The following is a 25,604-nucleotide window of genomic DNA, read 5'->3' as shown; positions in this document are numbered from 1 at the left end:
AAGCCTTCTTGGGGACATGAACGGAAGGACCCAATAATTTGCCTTGACAAATTCCATTCCTTAGGTGGATCTACTGATATGCAGCACCATCTGCTGACATTTTGAGGAATGGCCAAGATCAAGGGAATTGATCTTAAAGGCTTAAAAATGAAGAACAGAGGGTGCACAGGTCCTTTATCAGGTCCTTCTTGTATGTTGGCCCTACTGACCTTTTCAACTGTCCCTGTCCCTGAGACTTTCCTTCATCGCACAGCCTTCATATCCGTAGCTCTCTCCCTATTTGAGCAGTTAATGGGGAGCCAGTGAAGCTCTAACTAGGCAGTATCTCACTGAAGCTACAAAGCAATTTGGCAGTGTATGTGTGTGTGTGTAGCATTACAAATCTTAGATGTTTCTGATTAAAATACTGATAATAATGCAAGCAAAACTGAATCTAAAACACATGTGTTAGAACTCAGTGTTGCCCAATTTGAAAATTGTCTAAATGAATCAGTCGACAAATGTCTTTCTTTTGGTCTTCCTTTGGTTGACTTCAATTCATGTGCATTAGAAGTTGTGTATGGGCTATGTGCGTGTTGACTTTAAAAATAGGTTTTTGCTTTGGCTATTGAAATAAAGTCTATTTCTTGTGAAATATTTCATTTGGAAATCTTTGTCTGAGAGATGGAACTCACATTTCAAAAGAGGGGGATCAAAAAATCTAGAGCTGGGAAGGACCAACTTTTTAAAATTCCTAAGAAACGGATTAACTCCTTTTCCCGCAAGCCATTTACTTCACACATATCATAATTAAATTACTTTTACCAATGTCTTGTCTAATTTTAATCCAAACTGTGCAAATAATTGAATTATGACATTGTTCTGTACTGTGTAGTTGAAGGGCTTGAGGAGAAGTTACTGCTCACTTAGAGCTGGAGGCAGACTCCAGGTTGGTGGTTCTCTTTCTTGTCTTTAATGTTGCTCTTGCTTGTCACCTGGGAGGGGCCCCATAGTCCAGCCACCCCCCACCTTCTTGCAAGATACACGAAGATGGGTTCTGTCAACAGATGACTGCCCAGCCTTTGTCAGTGGTACACCATTAACTCTGCAGGTTTAAGTACATGACAGAGAACTGAAAAGAGTAATGGCAAGACGTACTTGGCGGAAAGCAGACCTTTTGATTAGAGTTCATCTGCTTAAACGTCTTCCCTAAAAACACTTAGGAAAATTTGAGATATTTGACAGCTTGGTAGAGAAATATTAATTGCTAATGGTGGTTCTCCATGAAGTTACCATTTTCTTTAAAAGAGAATTTAAGTACACACTCCGTTGTGAATATACTGCTTTTGAGAATACGGAATGAAAGTGATCCCTAAGGCAGCTTTTGTGGCATGACCTAACCACGTCCTTTAAGAATCCCAACCACTAGGTGGCACCATTTTGCTTCCCACGGTTGTCCCCATGATCGTGTCAGTCCACGGCAGCCTTGCTCAACATTTTTATGGTTGAGAAACCCCAGAAACATTCTTCAGGCTTCAAGAACCCCCAGAAGTGGCACAATCATGCAGAATATGGTTGGGAAGCATAGCTATGTACATGCCCACCAGGGACCCTCCCCTTCCCACCCTCTCCCCAATGGCCCATGATGGGCCTGGGAAAGGTAGGGGCTCCAGGTATGCGTCCCAACCATATTCTGCACTTCTGGGGTTTCTCAAGGCCTGAAGAATGTTTCTCAGTGGTAAAACTTTGCAAAAGTCTGCCATAGGGTTTTCACGGCAAGAGATGTTCAGGGGTAGTTTCCCATTGCCTGCCTCTGCATTGCAACCTTCAACTTCCTTGGTGGACACCCATCTAAGTATTAACCAGGGCTGAGCCTGCTTAGCTTTTGAGACTGGCCTAGTTTGGGCCATCCAGACCAAGGCAACAAGGTGTCTTATGACACCTTAAAAATGACTAGATGGGCAGGTATATAGTCCCAAACTAGAGAGTTTTCCTGCACAAATGAGTTCAAAAAGCAAACCAGAAGCTCTGTGTCCTGAACCAGCACAGCACAAGGAGAAGTGTAATACCCCCTTCCCGCCCTGGGGCAATTACTGTAGGCAGACACCATGTCATATCGGCTAACAGGGCAAGGGGATCAGGTGAGAGTCTTCTATTGGCTTTTCAGCCTTGAAGAATGATGACTCAGTTATACTGCAGATTGCCTTCCAGGTCGTGCCACAAGGCATTGTGTACTGTTCATTTGGTGTGTGTTTTTCCAGCAGCAACTGACCATGGCCTTCACTCTGACTTGGGAATCTTCTCTTTGACTCTTGGATAAAGATGGCTGAGGGAACAATATGGGTGACTTGTCTACTCCTTCTCCTGTTCTTCCAGGAAACTCACCCACCCCATCCCAACTTGTGCCATATTCCTGACTTTATGCTGGATATTTGCAGAAAGGAATCAAACCTGGTTGTGTGTGTATATGTTGTGGTTCTTTTAACTCGTAGAAGACAAGAAGGTTCCACATTGTTTAACAGAGAACATGAACAGTTACTTAGTCGGTCAAGAGATTTATTGGGCTTCTCACCTCTTTGGGAAATGTACATCCAGTGAAGAGACAAAAGCTTTGCCAGTTCCTCCCATACTCACAATGGTCCCATAACAACCATGCATTTGCAGGGGGGGGCGCTTAAATAATTGTACTGCTAGAAAACATTGTCCCTGCCCCCATTTGGTCTCACTTAGGGGAAGCCCATACTCACCAAGGAAAGATTTCTGACTTCTCTGCATCCTGCAGATAAATAAATAATGCTCTGTAAGAGAAGAGACACTTCCCAAAGCCCACCTGTTGCAAAATCCTGCGGTGGACTTGTATGGGGAGGCCACATTTCTGGTTACCCCTACTGGGTTCCCCTGATGGGTGAATGGGATCAGATGGACAGGAGATGGGAGAGGAGGACCAGGATGGTTCTTGGTTTTGACTGGCACAAATTGCCCTCAGATTCAGGCATAATGAGGAGATCCTCAGAAACAGGGCATCCTGGTGGACACCCACAGGCTGCTTCTCTTGGATATTACTGACATACAGGAAGACGTGCTTCAAAGCCTTCCAAAGTGACTAACCCACAAGTGTTTTTATAAGCCAGCCTACCCACAAAAATAGTTGGCTCTATTCAGCACAGGGGTGGCAGGGGAGAGAGAGAGAGAGAGAGAGAGAGAGAGAGAGAGAGAGAGAGATCTAAGAGCCTGTTCACCCTAAAAGGCTGCTCATCATCCTGTGGCAGCACAACAATCACAAGGAGAGCACAGAGGGCTCGGTTCATCCCCAGCCACCTGCAATGCCAGAAGCAACATCCTTTCCTGGAGCCACATCACTCCTGGGACACGAGAAAGCAAGGGGTTGGCACTGCTTAAGGTGGCATGCCTTGAACTGGCCAGGGATGGTGACCTTCCTGCCTCCTAATTCTCCCTTGAAATGCCCCACACCCATTTGAATGACACCGGGATATGGTGCTTTCTACAAAACCATGTTTGTGATGACCATAGCCAGGACAGCCACCACAACACACACACATCCCTTGGAGACGTGCATACCCCTTGCTGTTCCCCTACAGAGGCATCTAGGCCTCACTGCCATGTATCCCTCGCGCAGGGTCATCCCACTTGGTGTGGTGTAAGCGCAGAAGGGTCAAGCCCAAGAGAAAGCCAGCTCCTCCAGTACCATCAAGAAGTCAAGAGAAATGAAGAAAAAGTAACAGGGCCAACCTCGAGGCCTTCCCCTGCCCCACCATCCATTTACCCTGCCACAAAGTGGGACCATGCCTGGTTCCCCCACGCAACTTTTTGGGACCCATTAACTCAGGGGAATACAGTTGGGTGGTTGCTTAAAGCAGGGTGGAAAATTTTACATGCCTCCAAGCACACATCCCACTTGCAGCCCCTTCTCCACTCTCTCGGTGCAGGGAGACGGGTGGAGTGATTGGATCATAGGCTGCTGAACGGGTCACTGACTTCAGGCTGAGTCCAGAGAAGACGGCTGCTCTCTTGAAACAGCCTTGCTTTCTGGCCTGATGTCCTGCCCCTCACTGCCCACAAGCCCAGTTGATTGGCAGCTGGAAGTGATTCCTCTCCCGCCCCCCTCGCTTCATTCCGCAATGAAGGAGTTCCCCATCCCACCCCTGCATCACTGTCCATATGGCTACTGTAGATGTTACCCTGCCACTAAGCACAACCAGGCAGTGCCTAAAAGGCCCAGCTCTTGAGAGGAAGTGCCCCACCTGCCTCATAGGGCTCCAGCCTCCTTCCAGCTGTCTCCTTGCAGCTGCCCTACTGCTTCAGATCGCTCCTATGCCCCCCACTTTCCCAGCCTGTCTGTTGGGCTGCAGGATTCCCTGCCCTCATTGATTCCCTGCCCCAAGCCTGAGGATCTCCTCTTGTTACCCGCATCCACCCGGTGAGCCTCTCAACTTTGTATTGGAGGCTCTTGAACCAAAATAGCAGCATATGTGCCCAGCCTTGGGCATCCTCCTCCTGTGGAAACAACGGAGGCATCAGCACCACCCCTCAGCCCTGGTTCGTGGGGAGGGCCATGGGGAGCCAGTGGGCAGGTCCTGGGCCCCACCGACCCCCACAATCAGGATCCCGGCTTCCATCCAGCCCCTCCTAGGACCATGGAAGGGGACCTGGCCTTTCCCCTCCATCACGTCAGCTCAGCTGTCCAACTGTGCTGTGGCCAGTGGGTGGAAGCTGTCTGAAGCCAGGAGCATCCATCCCAGACGATAGAGCAGGGCAGAGTACCAATGCACGCCCTCCGGCTGGGTCCGATGGCTGCCCGTCAGCCGGTGATAGAGTCGAAGGGGCCAGAAGGCTAGCTGTGCCAGGTGCTGCTCCTGCACCAACGCAAAGCAGGAAGCCACCACGTCATCCACCACCACCGTTCCATGGCTGGTGAGGGGAGCGTAAGCCCCAATGTCCATCCGCTTGGAGACACCGGTTACTCTGGCTGGCCGCAGCTCAGTCCCCTCTGTGGCCAGCACATATTGGCCGGGAAGCACCTGGCTGGCAAAAACAGCCTCCATGGGTGTCGTGGCGTTGTCCCCCGCAAAAAGGAGGTGTGCTGCTGTGAGACTGAGGCGACGGGGTGGATCTTGTGTCTCGATGACATGGAACTCAGTGTTCGTCAAAGGTGCCTTGTCCAGAAATGTCAGGAATTCACTGTATAGGAGATGGCCTTGCTCATCCATGGCTTGGATCCGCTGCCCAGGCTTCAGTGCCCATAGCGGCGTCTTGGTCCCATTCTCCAGAGTTGCCAGTGCCCTGGCTGGGAAACACCCTCCTGTCTTTGCTGCTGCTGAATGCTCTAGACCAAAGGAGACACAGAAACAGAGAGACAAGCCCAGTTACTAGGATGATGCTAAATGGAATGTCTGAGCAGGGTTGCGGGGAGGCACTGGCTCCTTCTACATGTGTATAGGAGTTTACTGATCTTTCAAAGGACCAATGGAAAGCACAAAGCAGAGGGGACTGGTTAGGCATAAGGTAACTTCTGCAAGCAGCAGAATTTCAGAAATTCCAAGAGGGATTACACATACAAACAACACAAATATTGCTTGTAGCAAGATGGTTTACTCAAGGGAAAGCCAACTGAGTTATCAGGAAAACAACAGATTCAATTTCTTGTCAAGGGGCAGCTGGGGGAATAGCACTGCTATTAAGCCCCCGTCCCCCACCTGCAAACCTATGTTCTTTCACAGAAGGGTTCAGCGCACAGGGAGGGTTAATTCGACTCTGATGCCACATACCCAAGTTCACACCCTGCATTAAGGTGAATTGACCCAACCTTTGGGATCCTGCATGCTGAGGCATTTAGTGAATTGCTGTAGCTTTTCCAGAGAATTGTGGCAAAAGTAGATGGGCAAGGGTTCTAACCCACCCTCCTCCCAGAGAGAGTGAGGGGGAAAGGACTATAGTTCCTAGCAGGCAAGACTGTTGAATTAGTCTAAATCTGATGGGCAATTATACCTCATCTCAAAAATGGGTGGCAGAATGTATTTTTTTAAATAAATGCAATGACGACTATCACGTAAATTGGTCATAGTAGGACTTTACTTCAGGGCTGAATGCTTCAGACAGATCTTTAATTGAAATGTGTGCATTTAGTATTTCTTTTTCTGCTTAGAAGGTCTTGGATGCTTTTTCCCCTTAACCACTATAAGGATCAGCTTAGGCTACCCACACCCATTCAGCCTCAGGCCTCCAGGAACAAAAATCTCATTGTTTTGAATCACTGAGTAATCTGCACGAAACCTTTTGACCACTTGCATGGATCCCTAGGTGCAAGCATAGCAGTTTTAGAGTCATGCCTCTATATCCCTTTGCTCATGCTTGCTACCTGAGAGGTAGGGTGATTAACAGGACCTCTTGACTGCACTTCCAGGGGCCAATCCCAAACAATGAAAGGTACAAAGAGGCATAAAAATGCTGCCCTCTCTTGACTGAACTCCCTAAGCAGCTTTCCCAAGAGACGTTAGAAAAGTGCAAGCTACCAGTTGTGCCGTGTCTGAAAGTTGCTGATGCGCAGTAGTCCACACAATTTTGAACATTGTTAATGTGTAATAGATAGTCCATAGGATCAGATTACACTCTAGACTTCCTAGGGCTTTTCTTCTGCTAGGCAGATCAAGTGAAGCTCAACTGGGTTACATGCCTCCCTGTGCAGAGGTAGACTGGGATATTAACACAACCCTAGAACAAGCTGAGCTGGCCGTATTCCAGATGGCAAGCACCTCCGACCATGACAAAGAGCACTGGCTCCCTGATGGGCAGCCATACACTTAATGCACTCCAGATCTGTGCCAAGTGGCTATTTTGGTGCCCCACAACCCGGGTCGCATTGGGCTCAGTTTGCCTCTAGCCACGAGTGGCCCACTGGGAACTTGCCTGGCAAGTTACAAGGCACGTTGGCTCCTGCCCACCTTGAGCATTTTCAGAAGAACTGTTTCCTCAGGGACAGCGTCCACTGGTAAAAGTCAATCTAGTATCAGATGGAACAGGAAAAGGGCAATTTGTTAAGTATAAATATTGTGTCTTAGCCCCCAGGTGTTAGGAAAGGGAAACGTCAACATTTCCAGTGTTTCAAAATATACTTTAACTCATTTAAAATGGAGGGGGGAGAGTATGTAAAAACCAAGAGGAAGAAGAGACAGGGAGCAACAAACAGAAAAGGCCACACACGCTTGGTACAAAAATAAAATAATTTAATAAAGCACTTTTGGCAGGCCAGCTGCCCAGGATACACCACATTTCCATCCACATGACTGTCATTACAGCACACTCTTCTCCCCAGCTAATACAGGCCAAGGCCTTCCTTCTATCCCCCGCATCTCTCATGGTATAGCTGATCTGTCTTATCCACCCACCTGGAAGGCTGGAGGATCTCTTCCTCCCGGAGCTTCCAGTCCCCAAGTGCTATGCCTGTCAAACACAGTGGCTGGGTTTCTCCCAAGAGTGTGTTTGGGGTGGCCTCCCAAGACGTTGACTCTCCCTTTCCTCTTTTCCACTACTTCCATCATAGTACAGTATCCAGGACCCTCCTTGCAACTTTGTACACCTTCAGTCACGTACTACCAAGCCAGTTCTGGCATCTTGCTCCTGGCGTTTTGTAATGTTGCAATACCCTTCTAGGAAAGCAGGCATCTAAAAGTGGACACAGCATCCTGACCAGTGAAAATTGTTTCCTATAATTAGCTTAAAACAAATATGTTAAATGCATATTCTGGAGACATCCCTTGGCAGTCCAAGATGTCCCATTTTGGAGAGAACATGTCACATACCCAACGCAAACCTTCAGTCCCTAATACATCTGCCACACATGGGCCAGATGCTGCTTTGAAGATATCAAGGCTTTGGGTACCCAAAATCCAAGGGCTGGAAGCGGTCTGACAATGTCTCTTTTCTACTTGGCTGGCAGAACTCCATCCAGGGGAGTTTGAGGAAGCCCAAGCCACAGTGCCAAAGGGATGGGGACTGTGATCCTCTCTGGCTGAGCCAGTCTCTTTCTCCAGCGCCGTTCACTCCTGGTGTGCCGCAGTCAGACAGATGGAGATTCGGCTGCTGGGCCAGACTCCATAAGGTCAAAGCTGGGCAAGGCACTTCCTCCCCATCAGCCAGAGACCCTGTTGGTCTGGAAAGGGCCAGGATACCAGCAGGTCATGCTAATGGTCAAAGGACAGGAACAAGAGGCCACAGTCAAAGCATGGTTTTCCAGCCAACAGGGGGAGCCCCGCAGCACCTAATCCCAACACACACCCAACACACACCTCAGCTTCCTGCTCTCCTCAATATTCCTATGGCTGACCCAAACTCAATGGCACCCTCCAATGAGCAACTCAAGTGCTGGGGGAGGGGAGTAGGGGGGAGAGAGACACAGACACAGATATAGACACAGAGATGGAGAGTATGCACCCGTTGGGGGTGGGAGCTTTGTGGACTATGTCTTATATAGCTTTACCCATCATCAGATATTAAAGTGGATTTCCCACATTCTAGGCTTGGTATTACAACAGATGGTCAGACAGTCAGGCTATAAGGTGGCAGACCTCCCCCCATACGCACAGCAGACGGCAGGTGGAGGTTCAGTTTTGGGAAAACTCCCTGTGTTAAAAACTCTCTTAAGAACGCCCAGGGCAAGCAAAGACGTTTCTCCCCTGGGGTAATAGATTTCTGTTTGCAGGGAGTTTTCCATGGGAAGGGACATTCAAAGCTGGAACCCACCAGCTGGACTTCCTTGTACCCTTTCTTCCTTCCTCGTGTGTGAATCGGGGCTTAGGTTCTCATGCGCTAGGGAGCAGGCCATGTGCCTGTCCTGGAATGAACGAGCAGACTGAGTTGCTCTTCAAGGTTGAGGAAGTGGTTTAATTTCTTGACCAGCCATGATGGCGGAATCCCTGCAGATCACATGTGGGGATAGGGTGGTGTGGCCCAAGAACTGCTGTCCTGCTGCGACACAAATGACCCCTGAGGCATGACATGCTCACAGCCCCACTCCCAGAGGCCCACGGGCTGTTCACAGCCCCACTCCCACTTTTGCATTAGCCCAAGCCCTTCCCCCTGTGCCACAGACTCTTAGCCCTCAGCCCTGGTCCTGCTGGCCTCCCCCAGTGCTGGCTCCCCTTACCGGATTTCACAGAGCAGTGGATGTGGGCCTTGGACTCATAGTAGACCCAGTCAAAGCCGGCCTCCACAGCCAAGCGAGCCAGCATGCCGTACTTGTTGCGGTCACGGTCCGATGTGGTGATGTCGACGGCACGGCCCTCATAATGCAGCGACTCCTCCGAGTGGTGGCCGTCTTCATCCCAGCCCTCGGTCACACGCAGCTTTACGCCTGGCCACTGGTTCATTACCGAGATGGCCAGTGAGTTGAGACGATCCTTGCAGCGCTGTCGGGAAGGAACAAGCAGAGATCAACATGTGAGGAGAGCAGGGCCTGGGAGTTGATCCCTTAGCCTGAATCCTCCCACAGCCAGTCTTTGGCCAGCTGAGCAACAGGAGGCTTGGCCTACACATCGAGCAGAATTTGGAAGATGGCAAATGAATGGAACCACTTCAGACTGCAAGGTGTGGGGAGGTGCTATTTCGAATGCTTTCACATGTAAAGACTTCTCCCACACACACTCACACGCATACACAGACCACAATTTTTAAGAAATGACTATACCATTTCTAGCCCTCTCAGCTCCCAATTGTGTTAGTTATCTACTTACAGATTCCACAACAAGCAGAGAACTGCACACTAGGGGCAAAAAGGTTTTTTTTAATGTACTGAAACATTCAAAGAAGGATGTGGATAAAATTGAAAGGGTACAGAGGAGAGCGACGAAGATGATCTGGGGCCAAGGGACCAAGCCCTATGAAGATAGGTTGAGGGACTTGGGAATGTTCATCCTGGAGAAAAGGAGGTTGAGAGGGGACATGATAGCCCTCCTTAAGTATTTGAAAGGTTGTCACTTGGAGGAGGGCAGGATGCTGTTTCCATTGGCTGCAGAGGAAAGGACACGCAGTAATGGGTTTAAACTTCAAGTACAACGATATAGGCTAGATATCAGGAAAAATTTTTTCACAGTCAGAGTAGTTCAGCAGTGAAATAGACTGCCTAAGGAGGTGCTGAGTTCCCCCTCACTGGCAGTCTTCAAGCAAAGGTTGGATACACACTTTTCTTGGATACTTTAGGATGCTTTGGGCTGATCCTGCGTTGAGCAGGGGGTTGGACTAGATGGCCTGTATGGCCCCTTCCAACTCTATGATTCTATGAGATGGAGTGCTAATTGTAGGTGGAAGAATGTCAGGTGAGTAGAATTCATGATCTAGACCTTCATCGACAAGGAGGAGACCAGAATCATATTGTTGAGAAGGAATCCAGAATCCATTGTTGGAAGGGCCCCTCCCAACAATATGATTCTATGATTCTAAAAAAAAAATTCCCCACCTGAAGGTTGCTAGCCTTGGTTTGGGAATCTTGGAGCCTGAAAAGGGCAGGGGTTCTAGAGGGGAGGGACTTCAGTGGGATACGATGCCATAGGGTAGGGGTGGACATGAACCAGCTCACAAATTAAAGTTTGTGACAAATTTGGGGCAGTTTGTGGTTCATGGAAGGTCAACTGGCACAAATGTTCCACGTATTTTCAAGCTGATACAGTTCCAGACAGAGTGTCTCTGCTGAAACAAAATGTTTACCAAAATTCAGAGTGATGGGGGAGTGGAAACTAATCATGTTAGTTTCAAGAGAGGCTTCCCTTTTTGCTGGTGTTTCTTTGTGTTCACTTCCCATTTTCTTCCACTGGCATTTGGTTCTGCTATGCATTCTGTACATTGTAACTGGGTGTTCAAAATCTCCCCTTTGCTTCAATTTCTTGTGACTGCTTTGATATTAGCTCTTTTGAATTTGTAGTGCCACAGGGGCTGGACATTTTGTACCCTCACTGTGTTAGGCTTGAAAAATCCTCTCCCCTTCAGTTTGCACTGCAGGGATTCTCTTGTTTGGTATTAGTCTTTTACTTATACTGCTATTGTGGTCCTGGATTTTTCTGGGCTTTCTGTATGCTGAACTGGTTGTGCTGTGTTTGCACACACAGACCCCTCATTTGGATCATGATTCTATACTTCATATTATTCCCATTTCCACAATGACACTGGATGTGGCTGGGCACTCTTTGATTACACTGGTACTGTTGGGCACTCTGTACATTGCACTGGTTCTGCTGGGCTTATGTAATATATACCCCCTCTTCAGTTGTGGGGATTATCTGGTTTGATATTAGATCTGTTGAGTTTGTCCTGCTACCATGACTCTGGTTCTGCTAAGTTCTCCTAAACCTCCTGAACCTGTGCCTGTCAAAATGACCACCTGTCATTTCTTCTTTGGGAGGACATAACTCAGACCCCCCCCCCAGGAGAGCCTCTTGTGGCACAGAGTGGTAAGGCAGCAGACATGCTGTCTGAACCTCTGCCCAGGAGACTGGGAGTTCAATTCCAGGCAGCCGGCTCAAGGTTGACTCAGCCTTCCATCCTTCCGAGGTTGGTAAAATGAGTACCCAGCTTGCTGCTGGGGGGTAAACAGTAATGACTGGGGAAGGCACTGGCAAACCACCCCATATTGAGTCTGCCATGAAAGCGCTAGAGGGCGTCAACCCAAGGGTCAGACATGACCCAGTGCTTGCACAGGGGATAACTTTACCTTTACCTTTTTAACTCAGACCCCATAAATCTAATCCTCATCAAACTTGGAGAGTGAGTATCCTCTGTGAGATTGTGGACTTCAGCATACTAGGATAAGAGTTCTACCATGCAACAAAAGTCACAACCCAAATGAGTTGGTTTCGGTCTTAAAGTTCATGACGGTTATTGTTCACAAACTGGGCATGTCACAAACTGAACTGCACTTATTCAGTTCATACCCATCCCTACCACTGAGTAAGTGGTCATTTTTTTGTCACCTGGAGGTTGTCTGTAACTCCAGGAGATCTCCAATCAATACCTGCAGATTGGCAAACCTAAGTGGTGCAGTCCCTTCTAGCACTGCAGGATTCTCTGGCCCCATTCCTGCCTAGTTCAGCTTGACAGGTAGACCTGGGCCTAGTCTGCACACACAGGATAATGCACTTTCAATGTGCTTTGGCAGCTGGATTTTCCTGTGCAGAACAAGGAAATCTATTTCTAAAGTGCATTGAAAGTGCATTATCTATTGTGTGCAGACTAGGCCCTGGTCTCACTTACAGGATGAATGAGTTTATCCCTAAGATAACTAGAACAAGACCTAGTCCTCACCAGATGCAACTCAGGCACAAAAATTCTATAAGCAGCTCTATTTCTTCCATCCTAGTTTTAGCTCAGTTGGCTGGCACGTTATCCACCCCAAATTCCCCCACACATACATGCACACTTTTTATCTCAAACACAAACTGGAAGCTCAGTTGCCAGGCTTGCCCCCACCCTACCCCAAAGGGGCCATGCCTGAATAGTGTGGAATTTCATGCCTCTGCCTTATTTGCCCTCTGGTGTGCATAAAATGAAAGGGCCTATCTGCTAAGAATATATAGCATACTGAAGATTCAAGCAATGAAAAGTTTTCACAGAGCAAAAAAGCAGTTGTGCTGGCTGGAAACCCTTAATCCTATCCCAAGAAAATCCCACTGCTTACACTAGCTTTAAACTCAGATACAACTCGGTCCATTGAAACAAAGTTTGTGTCCAGTGGTACCCAAAAGACCAAAAAAGTTTTATATAAGGTATAAGCTTTCGTGTGCAGGCACATTTCTTCAGGTACAATGAAATGGAAGTTATCAGTCCATACATGAACATAGAGGGTGAGCACTGGTGAGGCTGTTCAGCTAACCAAGGAAATGATTTTAGTTCTTTGCCCTAACGGTGCAGCCTAAGTCAAGTTACACTCTTCCAAGCCCATTAGAAAGGGGGCAATGCTGTAGAAGAACAACATCTGTGGCCAAACGGAAGGCTCTGCAGACTTTGGTGGAATGATAAGATACTTGTTAGCTCTGCTTCTAGCCAAGCACTGAGTGCTTCCCTTTCGACCATCAGGCGTGGTGCTGTTTCAATATCAGCTGCTCTAGCTTCAGCTCTCCGTGGTCATGCCACACTTTTTATGCTGGGAAGACATGGGAACACCAGGACTGCTGCTTCAGGACCTATTCCACGCTTGCCAAGTAGAGGAAGAGGCCAATTGCTCACAGCCCATCATGAGGTAATCTTTATTTCCCCCCATGCTTTACAGACTCTGAGGATGCTTGAAGAGCTGGGAGTGTTGGATTGTTGATGCTTCCTCCCCCCACCCCAAATGCACATGCCCAACACACACGTGGCAGGGCCAAGCATACCACTGGGCAGACTGAAGCAGCAGCCGCGAGGCCCAGGGGAAGGCTGCCTTTCAGACTTTCTTCCTAGAGGGCCAGTGTGACTTGGCCCTGGTCTTATTCCTCACACGGCATGCTAGTTTATTTTTAACTTTTCAAAGCTTTACCAAATGGATAAGCAAGCGTCTGTCCAAGCAGGACATTTCTGTACCTTTAACAAACTGCTGCTTGCCTCCAGGCACCACCTGTTCTGTAGGATCCTGGTAGGTCTGTATGCACATGCAAGAACTCCTAATTAGCATGGAGACCTATACAGTGTTCATAGGGATATGAGCCCCCTTGCCTCTCTTCTGGGCAGCTTTTGTGCTGTCCCACCTCCCCTCTCCGTCTTCAACTTGTGCTAACGTTAACAACAATAACAATATGCACAACAATAACTCTGAGGCAGCCCTGCAGGAGGGTCTAATTCCCAGTGAACCAAGCGACCAAGGACCAGGTTGGGGGCACTCACAGACATTCTCCAGCATTGTGGTGCAATAGCCCCCTTGGTGGGATGGGGGGTAGGGGTAGAGCACGGTCCTACACTGCAAGACGACTGCCAGGCCTTAGGTGGGACCTTGAAATCTGGCCTGCAGCCTCCCAGGAGATTAAAGGCTGGACTCCCCTCTCTGGGCTCCTTCAGTCACATGAAGATCAGCCTTGAGAAGAGGAGCCCAGCACTAGAGAGAAGGGAGACTGCCCCATATCCAGAGGAAAGGTCATGGAGCCAGCGATGGCCTTTGTCCCTAGCAGAGCAGAGAAAGAGCAATCCCAGTTTCTATGACTGCACACACACCACTGTTTGCTCTGGGCCTGAGAGATAAGGCATGATAGAAGGTAACAAACAACTCACGCAAGGAGAGAGAGAGAGAGAGGGAAAGAGAGAGAGAGAGAGAGAGAGAGAGAGAGAGAGAGAGAGAGAGATTGGTACCCGGGAAATGCCCAGGCATAGGAAGCTGCCCATCCTCAGCTACAGTTGGGCATGCTGGGATGAGAAGAGGGAACAAACTACTACATCTTGATAAATTCACCCACTGATGAAGCTAGGATGAGACCTGGGGCTGGACTGAGAGCTAAGAAGAGGGCTGATTCAGTGGTGTGGCTCTTCTATGAAGCAGGGGTGAGATTCCCTAGTTCTATAGACCCCTCCCCACCATGCTAAAGGGCTCCTCCTAAAAAGAAGAGCTGGAGGGGGCGGGGGGTTGTTTTTTACTGCCTGGAGGAATCTCAAAGTTCTGAGGCTGCCTCCTTCTTTGACTGACGCTTAGGAGCCAAGTATTATTACATGGCCTGGTGTGTGAGCACTGAGAGGCAGCCCCCAGAAGGCTGGGATCCATGTGTGAGAGAAAAGGGGCAAGAAGTGTGCCAGGTGTGACTGGAATCTGGTTGTGGAAGAGACCGTCCTCTTAGCTTGTTCCAGCTGAAGCCAGCAGGTGTCAGGGTAGAGCTGCAAAGGGAAACTCGAGATGCACAATTCAGGGGCTTTGATTTCCCACCCCTGCCATTTGGGAGTATAAGGTAGCTACTTTCCAGAGAGCAACAGTTTGGGACTGTGGCACCCACCCTCCCGGAAAGCTTCAGAAAGAGTACTAACTGCCTAAAATGAAGGCATCAGGTCCAATGGTGATGCGTGCTCCATGTGCCACTGTTCTTGGACTCTGGGTCACACTCCTTGGCAGTGTGAGGGGACACAGCAGAACTCCCCCATGCCTCACACCTGATCCTGCAGTAGCCACATGCATGCAGCCACTTGGGCTCTCTGGGGCTCTCGGCAGCACCACTGGCCCAGAAGGCAGGCAGAGAACAAGTTGTCCAGGGTCAAGAATGGGGGTTGGCCCAGCAGTGATGGCCAATGGAGCAGGTCTTCAACACGTTCCTGTCACGTCTCAGCCTCACCTTCCTCACTGATTAGGTGTGAGAGTGAATGAGATAAGAATTATGTAACATGCAATGCCATTTTTATCCTCAGGTCCCTAAACAAAAAAATTAACGGTAAGCTCCACTTACCACCGCCTGCGGAAAGGGCTTAGAGTTTTGACTTAGGCTATTCTGCCAGGTTTTGTGCACAAGTAAACAAGAGCAACAACCACCTTGGTTGGGGGCACCTTCCCTGGTGAACATGGGTTTCTCAACCCTGAGGACTCTTCTTGGATCACCCCTAATCTCCAATGCCAAGTGGTTTATCCTCCCGCTGCCATCCTTACTCGCCATGCGGAGATCCCAGATTCACCCACATCTTGTCTAGCAGATGCAGACTGTAAATGTACATCCCCTGGTCCCTATTTTGGGATACACCAGCATATAGTCTTCTTTGGAGAAGCACATAAGCTATAAAGGTGGGATAAGGAGGAGTATGTTGAGAACCAGGGACATTCCGCACTCGTTCAGAATTGCACAATGGTTGCAAATTGAATTCGCTACTGATTTGCTGTTATGCACAACGTTGTTGACAATCTGCAACACTCCTGAAACCGACATGCAAAAAGCGCTTCGTTGTAGCGCTTTCAGGGAAATCCCAAAAAGTGGATTCACCCTCCGGAAAGCTCTACACTTCCTGGGTAGCGATTTTTGCCGAGACCGGAAACCTGTGGGAAACAATAGAAACGCAACTGGATTCCACTACAAAGGCAGGTATGCATAACGACGAATCCCACTATTTAAAATGGTGTTTTTTCGTTCCGCAACCAATTTGCTACATAGATCCTGGTGCGGAATGGCCCCCAGTGTTTCGTGAAACCCTGGGAATTCTTGATGGCCCTGGAAGCTTTCCCCGAATGGGTGGGAGTTCATTTGTTTGTTTGTTTGTTTGTTAATTAGATTTTTAGCCCACCACTCTCCAGAGACTCGTGGTGGGTTACAGTATATAAAATCCCATAAAACATCATAAACCTCCAACCCAATTAAACAGAAGAGAACATAAGATTGGTGGCATAATCCCCCTCCCTTCCCCCAGCAGCCATTCACTCCGGGGTGGGATAGGCTAGATGTTGCCACATGGCCTCAGGAGGGGCCCTATTGTTCCTCAACCAAAGACCTGCTGGAAGAGCTCCATTTTCCCTGAGGAACTTCAAACATTTATCACATGATGTTGACCCACCCATCCCAAAATGGCCAATGATGGGCCTAGAGGAGGTGGGAAGGTGGGCATTAGGCTTGTGCGATTCGGCCGCCAAAGCGGCCGTTCCCTCCGTGCGCAGCCAGCCCCACGCCACGGGGGGGGGAGGGCGGTTCCGACAGCGGTGTGACAGCGGGAGCAACCATGCAGGCGCGGAATTCTGCGCCTGCGTGGTTGCACCCGCTGTCACGCCGTTGCCGGCACCGCCCCCCCCCCGCGGCGTGGCGCTGGCTGCGCCCGGAGGGAACGGCTGAATCGCACAAGCCTAGTGGGCATGTACACACCTATGCATCCCAACCATATTCTATGTGATTGCACCACTTCTGGGGTTTCTCAAAGCCACAAGAATGTTTCTGGGGTTTCTCAATGGTAACAAAGTTGAGAAAGGCTGGACTAGGATCTGGGAGACCCATGGTTGCATTCCCATGGTCATGGAAGCCTGCGGGATGACCTGGATCCTGTTTCCCACACACACTCCGCTGAACCTGCCCCATGGAATGGTTGTGAGGATAAAAAGTAGGCAAGAAGAATAGTGCGAACCCCTTTGGTTGCCCATCAGGGTAAAAGGGAAGGGGTAAATGAAATGAACAAAACATGAATTAGCAAGCAAGGACTGCTTCTCTTTCATACCACACTGTGTTTTGAAATATGTCCAGTGTAACCTGCAGCAAATAAGGGTGGGGCGTGTGTCTGCTGCCACTCATTCTCTCAGAGGGGCCACTGTGCCCAGATCCTTCTGCAGGCTGGGCCTGGGCAGGGAGGGGCTCCCTAGCAAGCTCTTCTCACGGAACACACAAAGCTGCCTGATGCTGGATTAGCCAGGTGGTCCATCTAGATCAGCCCTGTCTCCTCAAACTAGCTGCTACCCTCATGTGGAGTCTGGGGTGGAGGTCTTCTGGATGCCGGGGATTGGACGGGGGTCCTTCTAAATGCCACGGGGATGCCCTGCTGTGGAGACATGGGCCCTCCCCTCCTGCGCTGCCCATCCTGACTGCTCTGGGGGAAGCTGGGCCATCTGGCCCACATGGTGCTGACAGCCCAGCAGGGTCTGCTCAGCCTGGAACCAGGCAATAGGGATCCATTCCCTGGGAGGAATTGGCAGCTTTGGAGAGTGGACTGCATGGAACCCAATCCCTGCTGAGCTCCCTCCCCTCCCCAAATTCCGCCGTCCTCAGGCTCCACCCCCTAATCTCCAGCAGTTTCCACAGCCAGAGCTGGACAGCCTGCTGACGGTGCCAGCTCACCTCATGCACTGCCCCCTGGTGGCAGAGGGAGCAGTGGCTCCCTTCTTGGCAGCAGCCAAGGCAGCAGCCTTCAAGGAGCCTGCTGGCTTGTACTGCCACGGGGGCTTCTCGGCTTGTCCAGGGGCCCTTTCAACTGCCCAGGCCAGCCCTGTCACCACTGCTGTCAGCACACATCCCACATCTGCCTCCATCCTCCTTCCCTCTCCCTTTGGTCCAAGAGGCAACATGGGAAGCGGCCATCCCTTGGCAGAAGGCTTGGAGGAGCCTGGACAACCTCATTTCCTGGCTAGGCAGGAGGAGCCTCCTGTGTGCAGCAAGGGAGGGCCAGAGTAGTCTGGAGGTGGGACGAGAGAGAGCAAAGGTCAGCAGCCACCAGGCGAGCATCTGCTTGTCAGGCAGGGAGCAGCAGAGGGACGTTGGGCCTTGGCTCAGGGAGCAAGGGAAGGAAGCCATGAGGAAGGAGGGGAGGCAGCCATGCCCGGGCCTTATCTCCACCTCGGAGCTCAGGCCCCACAAGCAAACAGAGACTGACATTCTTGAGAAAGATGAAGCGATAAGGGCCAGTGGGCGGGGAATTGGTTGCCTAGAGATGTAGACCCTTGGACTTGACGAAACTTAGTCAAGAGCAGGAAGAAACCAGTGCAGGAGACGAAAGGAAGGGGCGGGATAGACAGAAACAGGCAGTCCCCCTCCCTGCAATGTTCCTATACTGCCCCTTAGAATCCCATCGTGCCCCAAAGTCCCCCCCCCCCAATCTCCAGCAGTGCTATGGCAGAAGGTGGGAGCCAAGGGACCTTGGTCTTGCCCATGCAAGGTAAACCCCCATTAGCAACAGTTTCAAGCAGCCCCTTTGTCTAGAGGTAGCCGAAAGCCCTGAACATTATTCTGATGAATTAACATTAACAGCTCTGTGTGTGGGGGGGGGGGTCCTAATTCACAGATCCACAGTGGCTAATATTGCCAAGCAGGAAAACTAAGCCATAACAAAGAGATAGCTGGTCTCACTGTACCACTTCAAGTAATTGATCATTTACGGACAAATTACGGAAGCCAAGCTTCTGGCTGGAATGTATTTATTTGTACATTTATTTCCCAGTTTTGCATTGGCAAGCTCTAGGTGGCTAAGAGGGATGGGGAGTGTTATTGCAACCTATTTTGACCAGGGCAGTGGGGACACTGCATGGTTTCCACGTTTAGGGACTGAGTGGGTGTTCTCATCCCACAGTCCTTTCCCAATGGGTATAGTGTCCAGAGGGCTGCCGTAGGCAAAATGCACCACCCTCTGCTTGATTTTGCTCTGCCCAACATGCTTTCTCTTAACGCGCTCCTGGTGCTCACAGGATAGACATGAAGACAGACTCAGGTTCCTCGCTCCATCCCTGAGACTCCTGGGGACTCACCTGGATCACAATCCTAGCTGGCTAGCAGGCTGGCTGGCCGGCTGGCCGGCTGAGGAGGGTGTAGTAGAGCTTCTTATCTGCATTCCTGGAGCCCACAGGCATTTCCCCGGTGATACCAGAGAGACAGACAAAACTTGCAGTCCCACAGCACCCTTCCCCCCACTGTCACCACTATTCCAGGTTCCTTCTCCAAGGGGCAAGACTTGTGGAATTTACAAGAGGGAATCGTCCCCTGTGTAAGCATCTCAGTCATGCTTGTGTCAACATCTTCAGAAAGCTCAACACTCGCCTTGCTCAAATAGCCTTCCAGTAACCCTGGACTGTGGGAGAAGGGGGAAACTGAGGCACAGGGAAGGCCAGCTTCAAGGAGGAAGCTGGTGTCAGACCCGACAGGTTCTGGAACCTTGCAAAGGGTGCCACTTAAATGAATAATGCCACTTACTCCCAGGAAAGTGTTTTCTTTTTTTTTTTAAGGATTGCATTGTAAATTGACTGTCCGTCTACAGCAAGGTGACTTTTGGATTTGTTTGGATAGTATTGCTACCATTAGATTCCAAATGTATGAATTCATCTTAAAAATCTTGGACCTATTAAAGAGCATGCTTCTGAATTCTGATGTGTGTTTCCATGAAACTATGACACCCAGCCCCCCCCCCCCGCACACCTCCGTACTGGAACTTCTGATGACACCCCTGCTCCTGTCCCCCACATCTGATAGCCTAGGCGACATCACTCTCCAAGGGGCAGAAAGAAGAAGCGCTGCTTTTTTCTACCCCTCATTTCACTACCTGAAGGAGCCCCAGAGCAGCTTACAAACACCTTTCCCTTCCTCCCCCCCAAGAGCAGACACCCTGTGAGGGAGGTGGGGCTGAGAGGGAACTGCTCTGCAAGAACAGCTCTAAGAGAACTGTGAATGGCCCAAGGTTCCCGAGCTGGCTGCATGTGGAGGAGTGAGAAATCAAACCCAGTTCTCCAGAGTAGAAGCCACTGCTCTTAACCACTGCACTACACTGGCTCTCAGGAAGAAGACAAGAGCCTTCCTGTTTCACACCAGCATTTTTCTTACACATAATACACCAACTGGATATATACCTATATGATCAGGGACACACCAGATCTGGCTCTAAGTTGAGGACCACCTATTCACCTTGCAGGCCTCTTCCTCCACTGGGCTCTGCTTTTCGGAGGGCATTTTCAAACGCAAAACTTTAACTCACCAACTCCAGGGAAAAGTACTGTGCAATCAAAAAAACCCTTCCCGAGGAATAGGCCAAGTAGGACTCTGAGAAGACCTGCTTAGGAAAGCAGCCTTTCCCTCTCAGGGGCTGCTGGGAGAAGGAGGCAGTAGCCTTCTTAGGCGCAGACTCAAGCCAAGATTTGGTTTTCTGTCCCTCCTCCCATTTACCAGCCCACACTGGGGGGCCTTTCCCCACATTGAGTTTGGATTGCTAATAATTATGATGACTCGCACCTAGCAAAGATTCAAAGCAGACTTGGGTGCTTCTCAAAACAACCCTCACAGCAGATTGCCATCCCGGAAAGAATCAAAATGTAGCCTGCGCTTCAAATGCTGGTATAAACTCAGAGGTGCGTCCTTTTCACATCACTGGCATTCCTCCCAGATCAATGAACTCTGGTTAGGGAGCTCTTGATTAACAAATAATGTTCTTCAGCATGCATGCATTCCCACATGCACAGGCTCCACAGCCAAGTCTACTGGTACGTTTCCCTGGTTTTCTGACTCAGCACTCTGCCTGTTGGATCCCACTTTGAGATGATCATTAGACGAGTCAGCCATGGCCCTCTTCACAGGAGGAAGCAAGACCTGCCATGTCATTCTGAGTCATGCTCAGCTGGTGTTGAACCTGGCTGCCTGTGAGCTGTGGCATCCAGGGTCTCATTCTGCGTATGTAGGACAATGCATTTTCAGTGTGCTTTTGCAGCTGGATTTTCCTGTGCAGAACAGGAAAATCTACCTCTAAAGTGCATTGAAAGTGCATTAACCATTGTGTGCAGAATGGGGGCTGTGGGAATTTAGGCTGGTGAGAATAAGGCTTCCCCAGCAATGACTTTACCCCCAGGAACAAGTTGCCCATGGATATGCTTCTGTAACTCACTGGACATAGAATAGAATCATAGAATAATAGAGTTGGAAGGGACCTCCTGGGTCATCTAGTCCAACCCCCTGCACTATGCAGGACACTCACAGCCCAATCGCTCATCCACTGTAACCTGCTACCCCCTTGAGCCTTCACAGAATCAGCCTCTCCGTACAATTGTTTCCAACATATTCTCAACACCTTTAATGGAGGAAAACTTTACTTTTTTATTAGAATATTTGTTTAAAGCTATGTTTTCTTGTTTGTCAGATTAGGGGGACAGGAGCAGGAGTGTCATCTGAAGTTCCAGTATGGAGGTGTGTGTCAAGAGGGGTGGTCAACATTTTTTCAAGACTTAAAAAATGAGGCACTTACAATTATATGCACTTTTAAATTATATTTTTTACAAATCTATTTTTAAACCTCCAAATTCAGCTTTAAATCTGGAGAGATCATCTCCCAAGGAGACACCTGGAAGCCAAAGGACCTGCATGACTTTGAAGTGAAGATGGGAATTTGGAAGGATGGGCTTTGGCTGGATGCTTTGGGATTGGTCCAGTCAGCACAACTTATCCAGAAGGATGAATTGTCCCTGTCCCTTTCTGTTCACAATCTCTAGGGCAGATTCTGCTCCCAAAACACAGATTTTTTTTTTAAAGAGGTTACAGCATTTTATTAATTATCTTTCTCTGTAAGTTCCCCATCACAAATGTAAGAGGATGATTCCAGGCCTCATCACACAGGGTTGTTATCTCAGCAAGCATGAGTTTACCAAAGATGTGTTTACCTGGTATTGATAATGCACCACTTTTGCAGGGGAGATTCAGCAGTCAAGAGAGAAGGTACTCTTGACCCCTCTCCCTTTGCCCACCAGTTCCTCTCCCCTCCCCAACACATACACACAACTCTACCCAAATGGCCAATAAGATTGGGTTTCCCCCCCAGTCTACCTGGAGAAAAAGAATGGGAGTGGAGGAGAAAGCTTAGAGGATTAATGTACATTTCTTGTTGGCTTCTCCCCTGCAAACCTCTCCTGCCCCTCCAGGAATATTAGAGGCCAAATACTGCTCTGCAAATCCCTTGTGTGCAACAAAATATGCAGTTCTAGCCTCAGTATAACTGGCTCCTGAGTGAGCAGGCTGTTGCCCATTCTGTTAAAGAGACAACAGTGTTAACCCACATTAAGTGAAGTAAACACCACAAGACATGAACATCCCACCTTAGGAACTACCACACCGAAGGAGTCCTTTGGAATCACTGGTGCAAGATCACTAAAGAGCTCCAGAAGAAGAGAAGTGATGACAGACTATAATCCTTGTGATAAGGAACTGTCCCTTTGAACTGAGCAGAACTTATTTCTCTGGCTGCAAGAACTTAGCTGATCCCCATCTGTAGCTTGCAAAGAAGGACTTTTCCCTCCCATGGCCAGATTGTCTAGAGGGTATGGGAAGGGAGGTTGTGTCTTCTGCCTTAGTGGCATGCATGTTTGGCTAGCCCAGGCTAGCCCGATCTCAGAAGCTAAACAGGATCAGTCCAGGCTAGTATTTGGAAAGGAGACCTCCAAGGAATATCTGGGTTGTGACACAGTGCCATACTACCTATGCAACTCTCTTACCTTGAAAACCCTACGGGGTCACCATAAGTCAGCTGTGACTTAATGGCACTTTCCACCCCAGCCCCCCCCCCAGGCTTTGCTCACTTTCTGGGTGCGTTTAGCAGCCACCATGCCTACTTCTCATCCTGAAGGCATTTATGGCATAGCACCATCCTGGTCCCCCCTGTCTGCACCTGATGCTTCATTATGTTGGCCTGATCTTCACCTGCACCCCCCCCTCCCGTTTTAGTACTGATTCACAAGTTGGAAAAAATCCCCGAAGAACATAGGATGTGGCACCCTGTATCAGGCCAGTATCTGGCTTGGCATTCCATCTTTGGACAGCGACTAGCCAACATCATGCCTGAAGAAAGCTCCAATACAGAGTGTGGTGGCGATATCCATAGTTGCTAATCCTCAGCACCAGGTAGCCAGAGGCACATGGCTTCCCAAAAGTTAGGGGAGGACCAAAGTTCGGTTGTGACTAGCTACCCTGCAAGCCTCCCTTTCATGAGCATCATCTAAGCGAGAAGAGGACAGGAAGTGGATGGCACTCTGCTAACAGGCTGTGGGTCAGTTTCCAAGGGACTGTCTAGCAGATGGGGTGGCCGGTGTGATACTGAATGCTGGGTTGGGAACATTACTGACCTGACCCCCCAAAGCGTTTCTTCAGCCAGGGTTAGAGGTTCAATTAGTTCATGTGAAGCGATCTTGCCAAACACTCCACCCACCCCACATTTGTGACCCACAAGGGCCCTATCTATTTCCCAGTAGGCTGCTCAGAGCAGACTATTAAAGGTACCCCCCAGTTCCGTCATTTTGTGATAAGACTGATGAGGAGGAGGATTATCTGCAGGATCTGGGTTTTCTTGCAGGTCAGAAGCAGCCAGGAGGGAGAGAGCTATGCCTAGCTGCCCCCACAAAGGCACCTGACATGTCACCGGGGGATGCTGCTTTGCTTCCTGCAGTTCCCCCAGTCCTGATTCCTTTATTTCCAGTCGAAATTAACTGTTCAATCCCCTTTGCTGAGTATTAGCCGAAAGTGAGGCCGGAGCTCTTGGGGAAGCCCATCCTCCCGGGGCCGCAGTTTGGAAGAAACCGTAAGGAGGGTGGAGAAAGAGTAAACGTGGGGCGAAGACACACGGCCGCCCGGCCTCCCTGCTGATCGCAGCAACACTTGAGTGCCACTCCTGAGGCAGACGCCAACAGCGCTGTCCAAAAAGCCTGGGCCCTCCTTCTTCGGAGCACCGGGGATGCTCGGCCTTCCTCATCCCTTGCACGCATCTTCTGCTCGGGCCCTCTTTGGAAGCAGCGCCCGGGGGGGGGGGGCGGCGGAGAGAATCCCACGGGCAGGTCCCGGCAGCAAAGGGAGGGGGAGTTGGCCTGAAGAGCTGCGGCAGGGGAAAGCGACGGGATCCGGGGCAGCCCCCCCCCCCCGAGCCCCTCGGAGAGCTGCCCTGAGGCCCGGGGCGCTCCTCCTGACCCGCTCGCTGCTTGGGGGGCGGCTCGCCTCCGCTGGGGCGCCTAGGGGGAGATGCTGCTCGCGGGGAGGGGACGCGAGGAGAGAGCGATCCGCGTGGACGGCGCGGGCAGTGGGCGCCGGGGGCGTCGGGGGCGGGCGGGCGGGCCGGTGGGGGTGGCGAAGCCGGGGGTCGGCGGCGCGGGCGCGGGCGCGGGGGGGGGGCGCCGGGGGCGGCGTACCTGGGTCATGAGGCGGTCGGCGCCGGTGTTCTCCTCGTCCTTGAAGATGATGTCGGGGTTGTAGTTGGGCGTGAGCTCCTTGAAGCGCTCGGAGGCGCGGGCCACCTTGCCCTCGTACCTGCCGCTGGCGCCCAGCGTCTTCTCGGGCACGTTGGGGCTGAACTGCTTGTAGGCGAGCGGGACGAGCTTCCGCGGCGGCCGGCGGCGGCTGCCCACCACGCGGCCCGGCCCGCAGCCGCGCACGGCCGGCGCCAGCAGCAGCAGCAGCAGGAGCGGGAGCCGCAGCCGCAGCCGGGCCGCCTTCATGGCTCCGAGGCCGGCCGGGCGCTGCGCGGGGGCGGGCAGGGAGACGCGGCCATGCGGCGCGCCAGTCGGGCAGGTGCGCGGGCCGGCAGGCACCTCTGGGCCGCCAATAAATAGCGCGACCCCCGCCGCCGCCACGCCTCGCCTCTCGCCTCGCCTCCCCCGGAGCCGCCCGCTCCCTCGCTCGCCTCCTCTGGCTGCCTGGCCTCTGGCTGCCTGGCCCGGCGGCGCACGACTGAGCGCCCGAGCGGGGAAATGGAAGAGATCCGGCCCGGGAGCCGCCAAGACCGCACCCAGCCCGGGCCCGCCCGCCCGCCGACCCGGCCGCCCTCTGCCTGCCTGCCTGCCTACCAGCCAGCCAGCCAGCCAGCCAGCCGGGGAGGGAGGGAGGGAGGGGACCGGGGAGGCGGGGAGGGGGCCGGGGAGCCACCCCCGCGCCCGCCTCACCTGCCGCCACCGCAAGCCCGCCCCCCACGGGCCAAGGGGGGATCACCCCTGGCGGGACCGCGGGCCGAAGACCGCCTCCCCCACCCCGCTGCCCAGGGGGGCTCTCCCACTCGCTTTGGAGCGGGAATAAACAGCGCGGGGGGGGGGGTGGCTTCAGGCGGCGGCCCGGCCCTTCGTGCCCCTTCCCGGCCTGCCTGCCTGCCTGCCTGCCTGCCCTGGGTGCGCGCCCGCCCCTCGTCCCTCCCGGGGTGCCGCTGGCTGGCGCTGGGGCCGTGCGGCTGGGCTCGGCGGGCGGGAGCGGGGCGCTGGAGTTGGTTGAAGTTTAACCACCACC

The 25,604-nt window shown here is 51.2% G+C and overlaps 1 protein-coding gene across 1 annotated transcript; it reads right to left on the bottom strand.

The window, feature by feature from the left end:
- Window positions 1-2,518: 2,518 nt before the first annotated feature.
- On the bottom strand, window positions 2,519-25,604 carry IHH (Indian hedgehog signaling molecule). The gene is made up of 3 exons (XM_077320728.1): window positions 24,521-25,604; window positions 9,140-9,401; window positions 2,519-5,323 (listed from the first exon to the last, which is right to left on the bottom strand). The coding sequence occupies exons 1-3, from the start codon at window positions 24,824-24,826 to the stop codon at window positions 4,674-4,676; spliced, it is 1,218 nt and encodes a 405-aa protein (XP_077176843.1). The 5' UTR covers window positions 24,827-25,604; the 3' UTR covers window positions 2,519-4,673.

This window comes from Paroedura picta, chromosome 2, assembly GCF_049243985.1.
Source record: "Paroedura picta isolate Pp20150507F chromosome 2, Ppicta_v3.0, whole genome shotgun sequence".
NCBI classification, from domain to species: Eukaryota; Metazoa; Chordata; class Lepidosauria; order Squamata; family Gekkonidae; genus Paroedura; species Paroedura picta.
The sequence above is the reverse complement of the archived record's forward strand: the minus strand, read 5'-3'. Positions and strand labels throughout refer to the sequence as shown.

What these genes read in the sequence shown, in the direction of transcription:
- IHH (XM_077320728.1), bottom strand. Translation starts at nt 24,826, where the DNA reads ATGAAGGCGGCCCGGCTGCGGCTGCGGCTCCCGCTCCTGCTGCTGCTG. An exon ending in CCGACCGCCTCATGACCCAG is followed by an intron (nt 9,402 to 24,520) that starts GTACGCCGCCCC and finishes CCTTCCCGACAG; the next exon opens with CGCTGCAAGGATCGTCTCAA. An exon ending in CCACTGCTCTGTGAAATCCG is followed by an intron (nt 5,324 to 9,139) that starts GTAAGGGGAGCC and finishes CCTTTGGTCTAG; the next exon opens with AGCATTCAGCAGCAGCAAAG.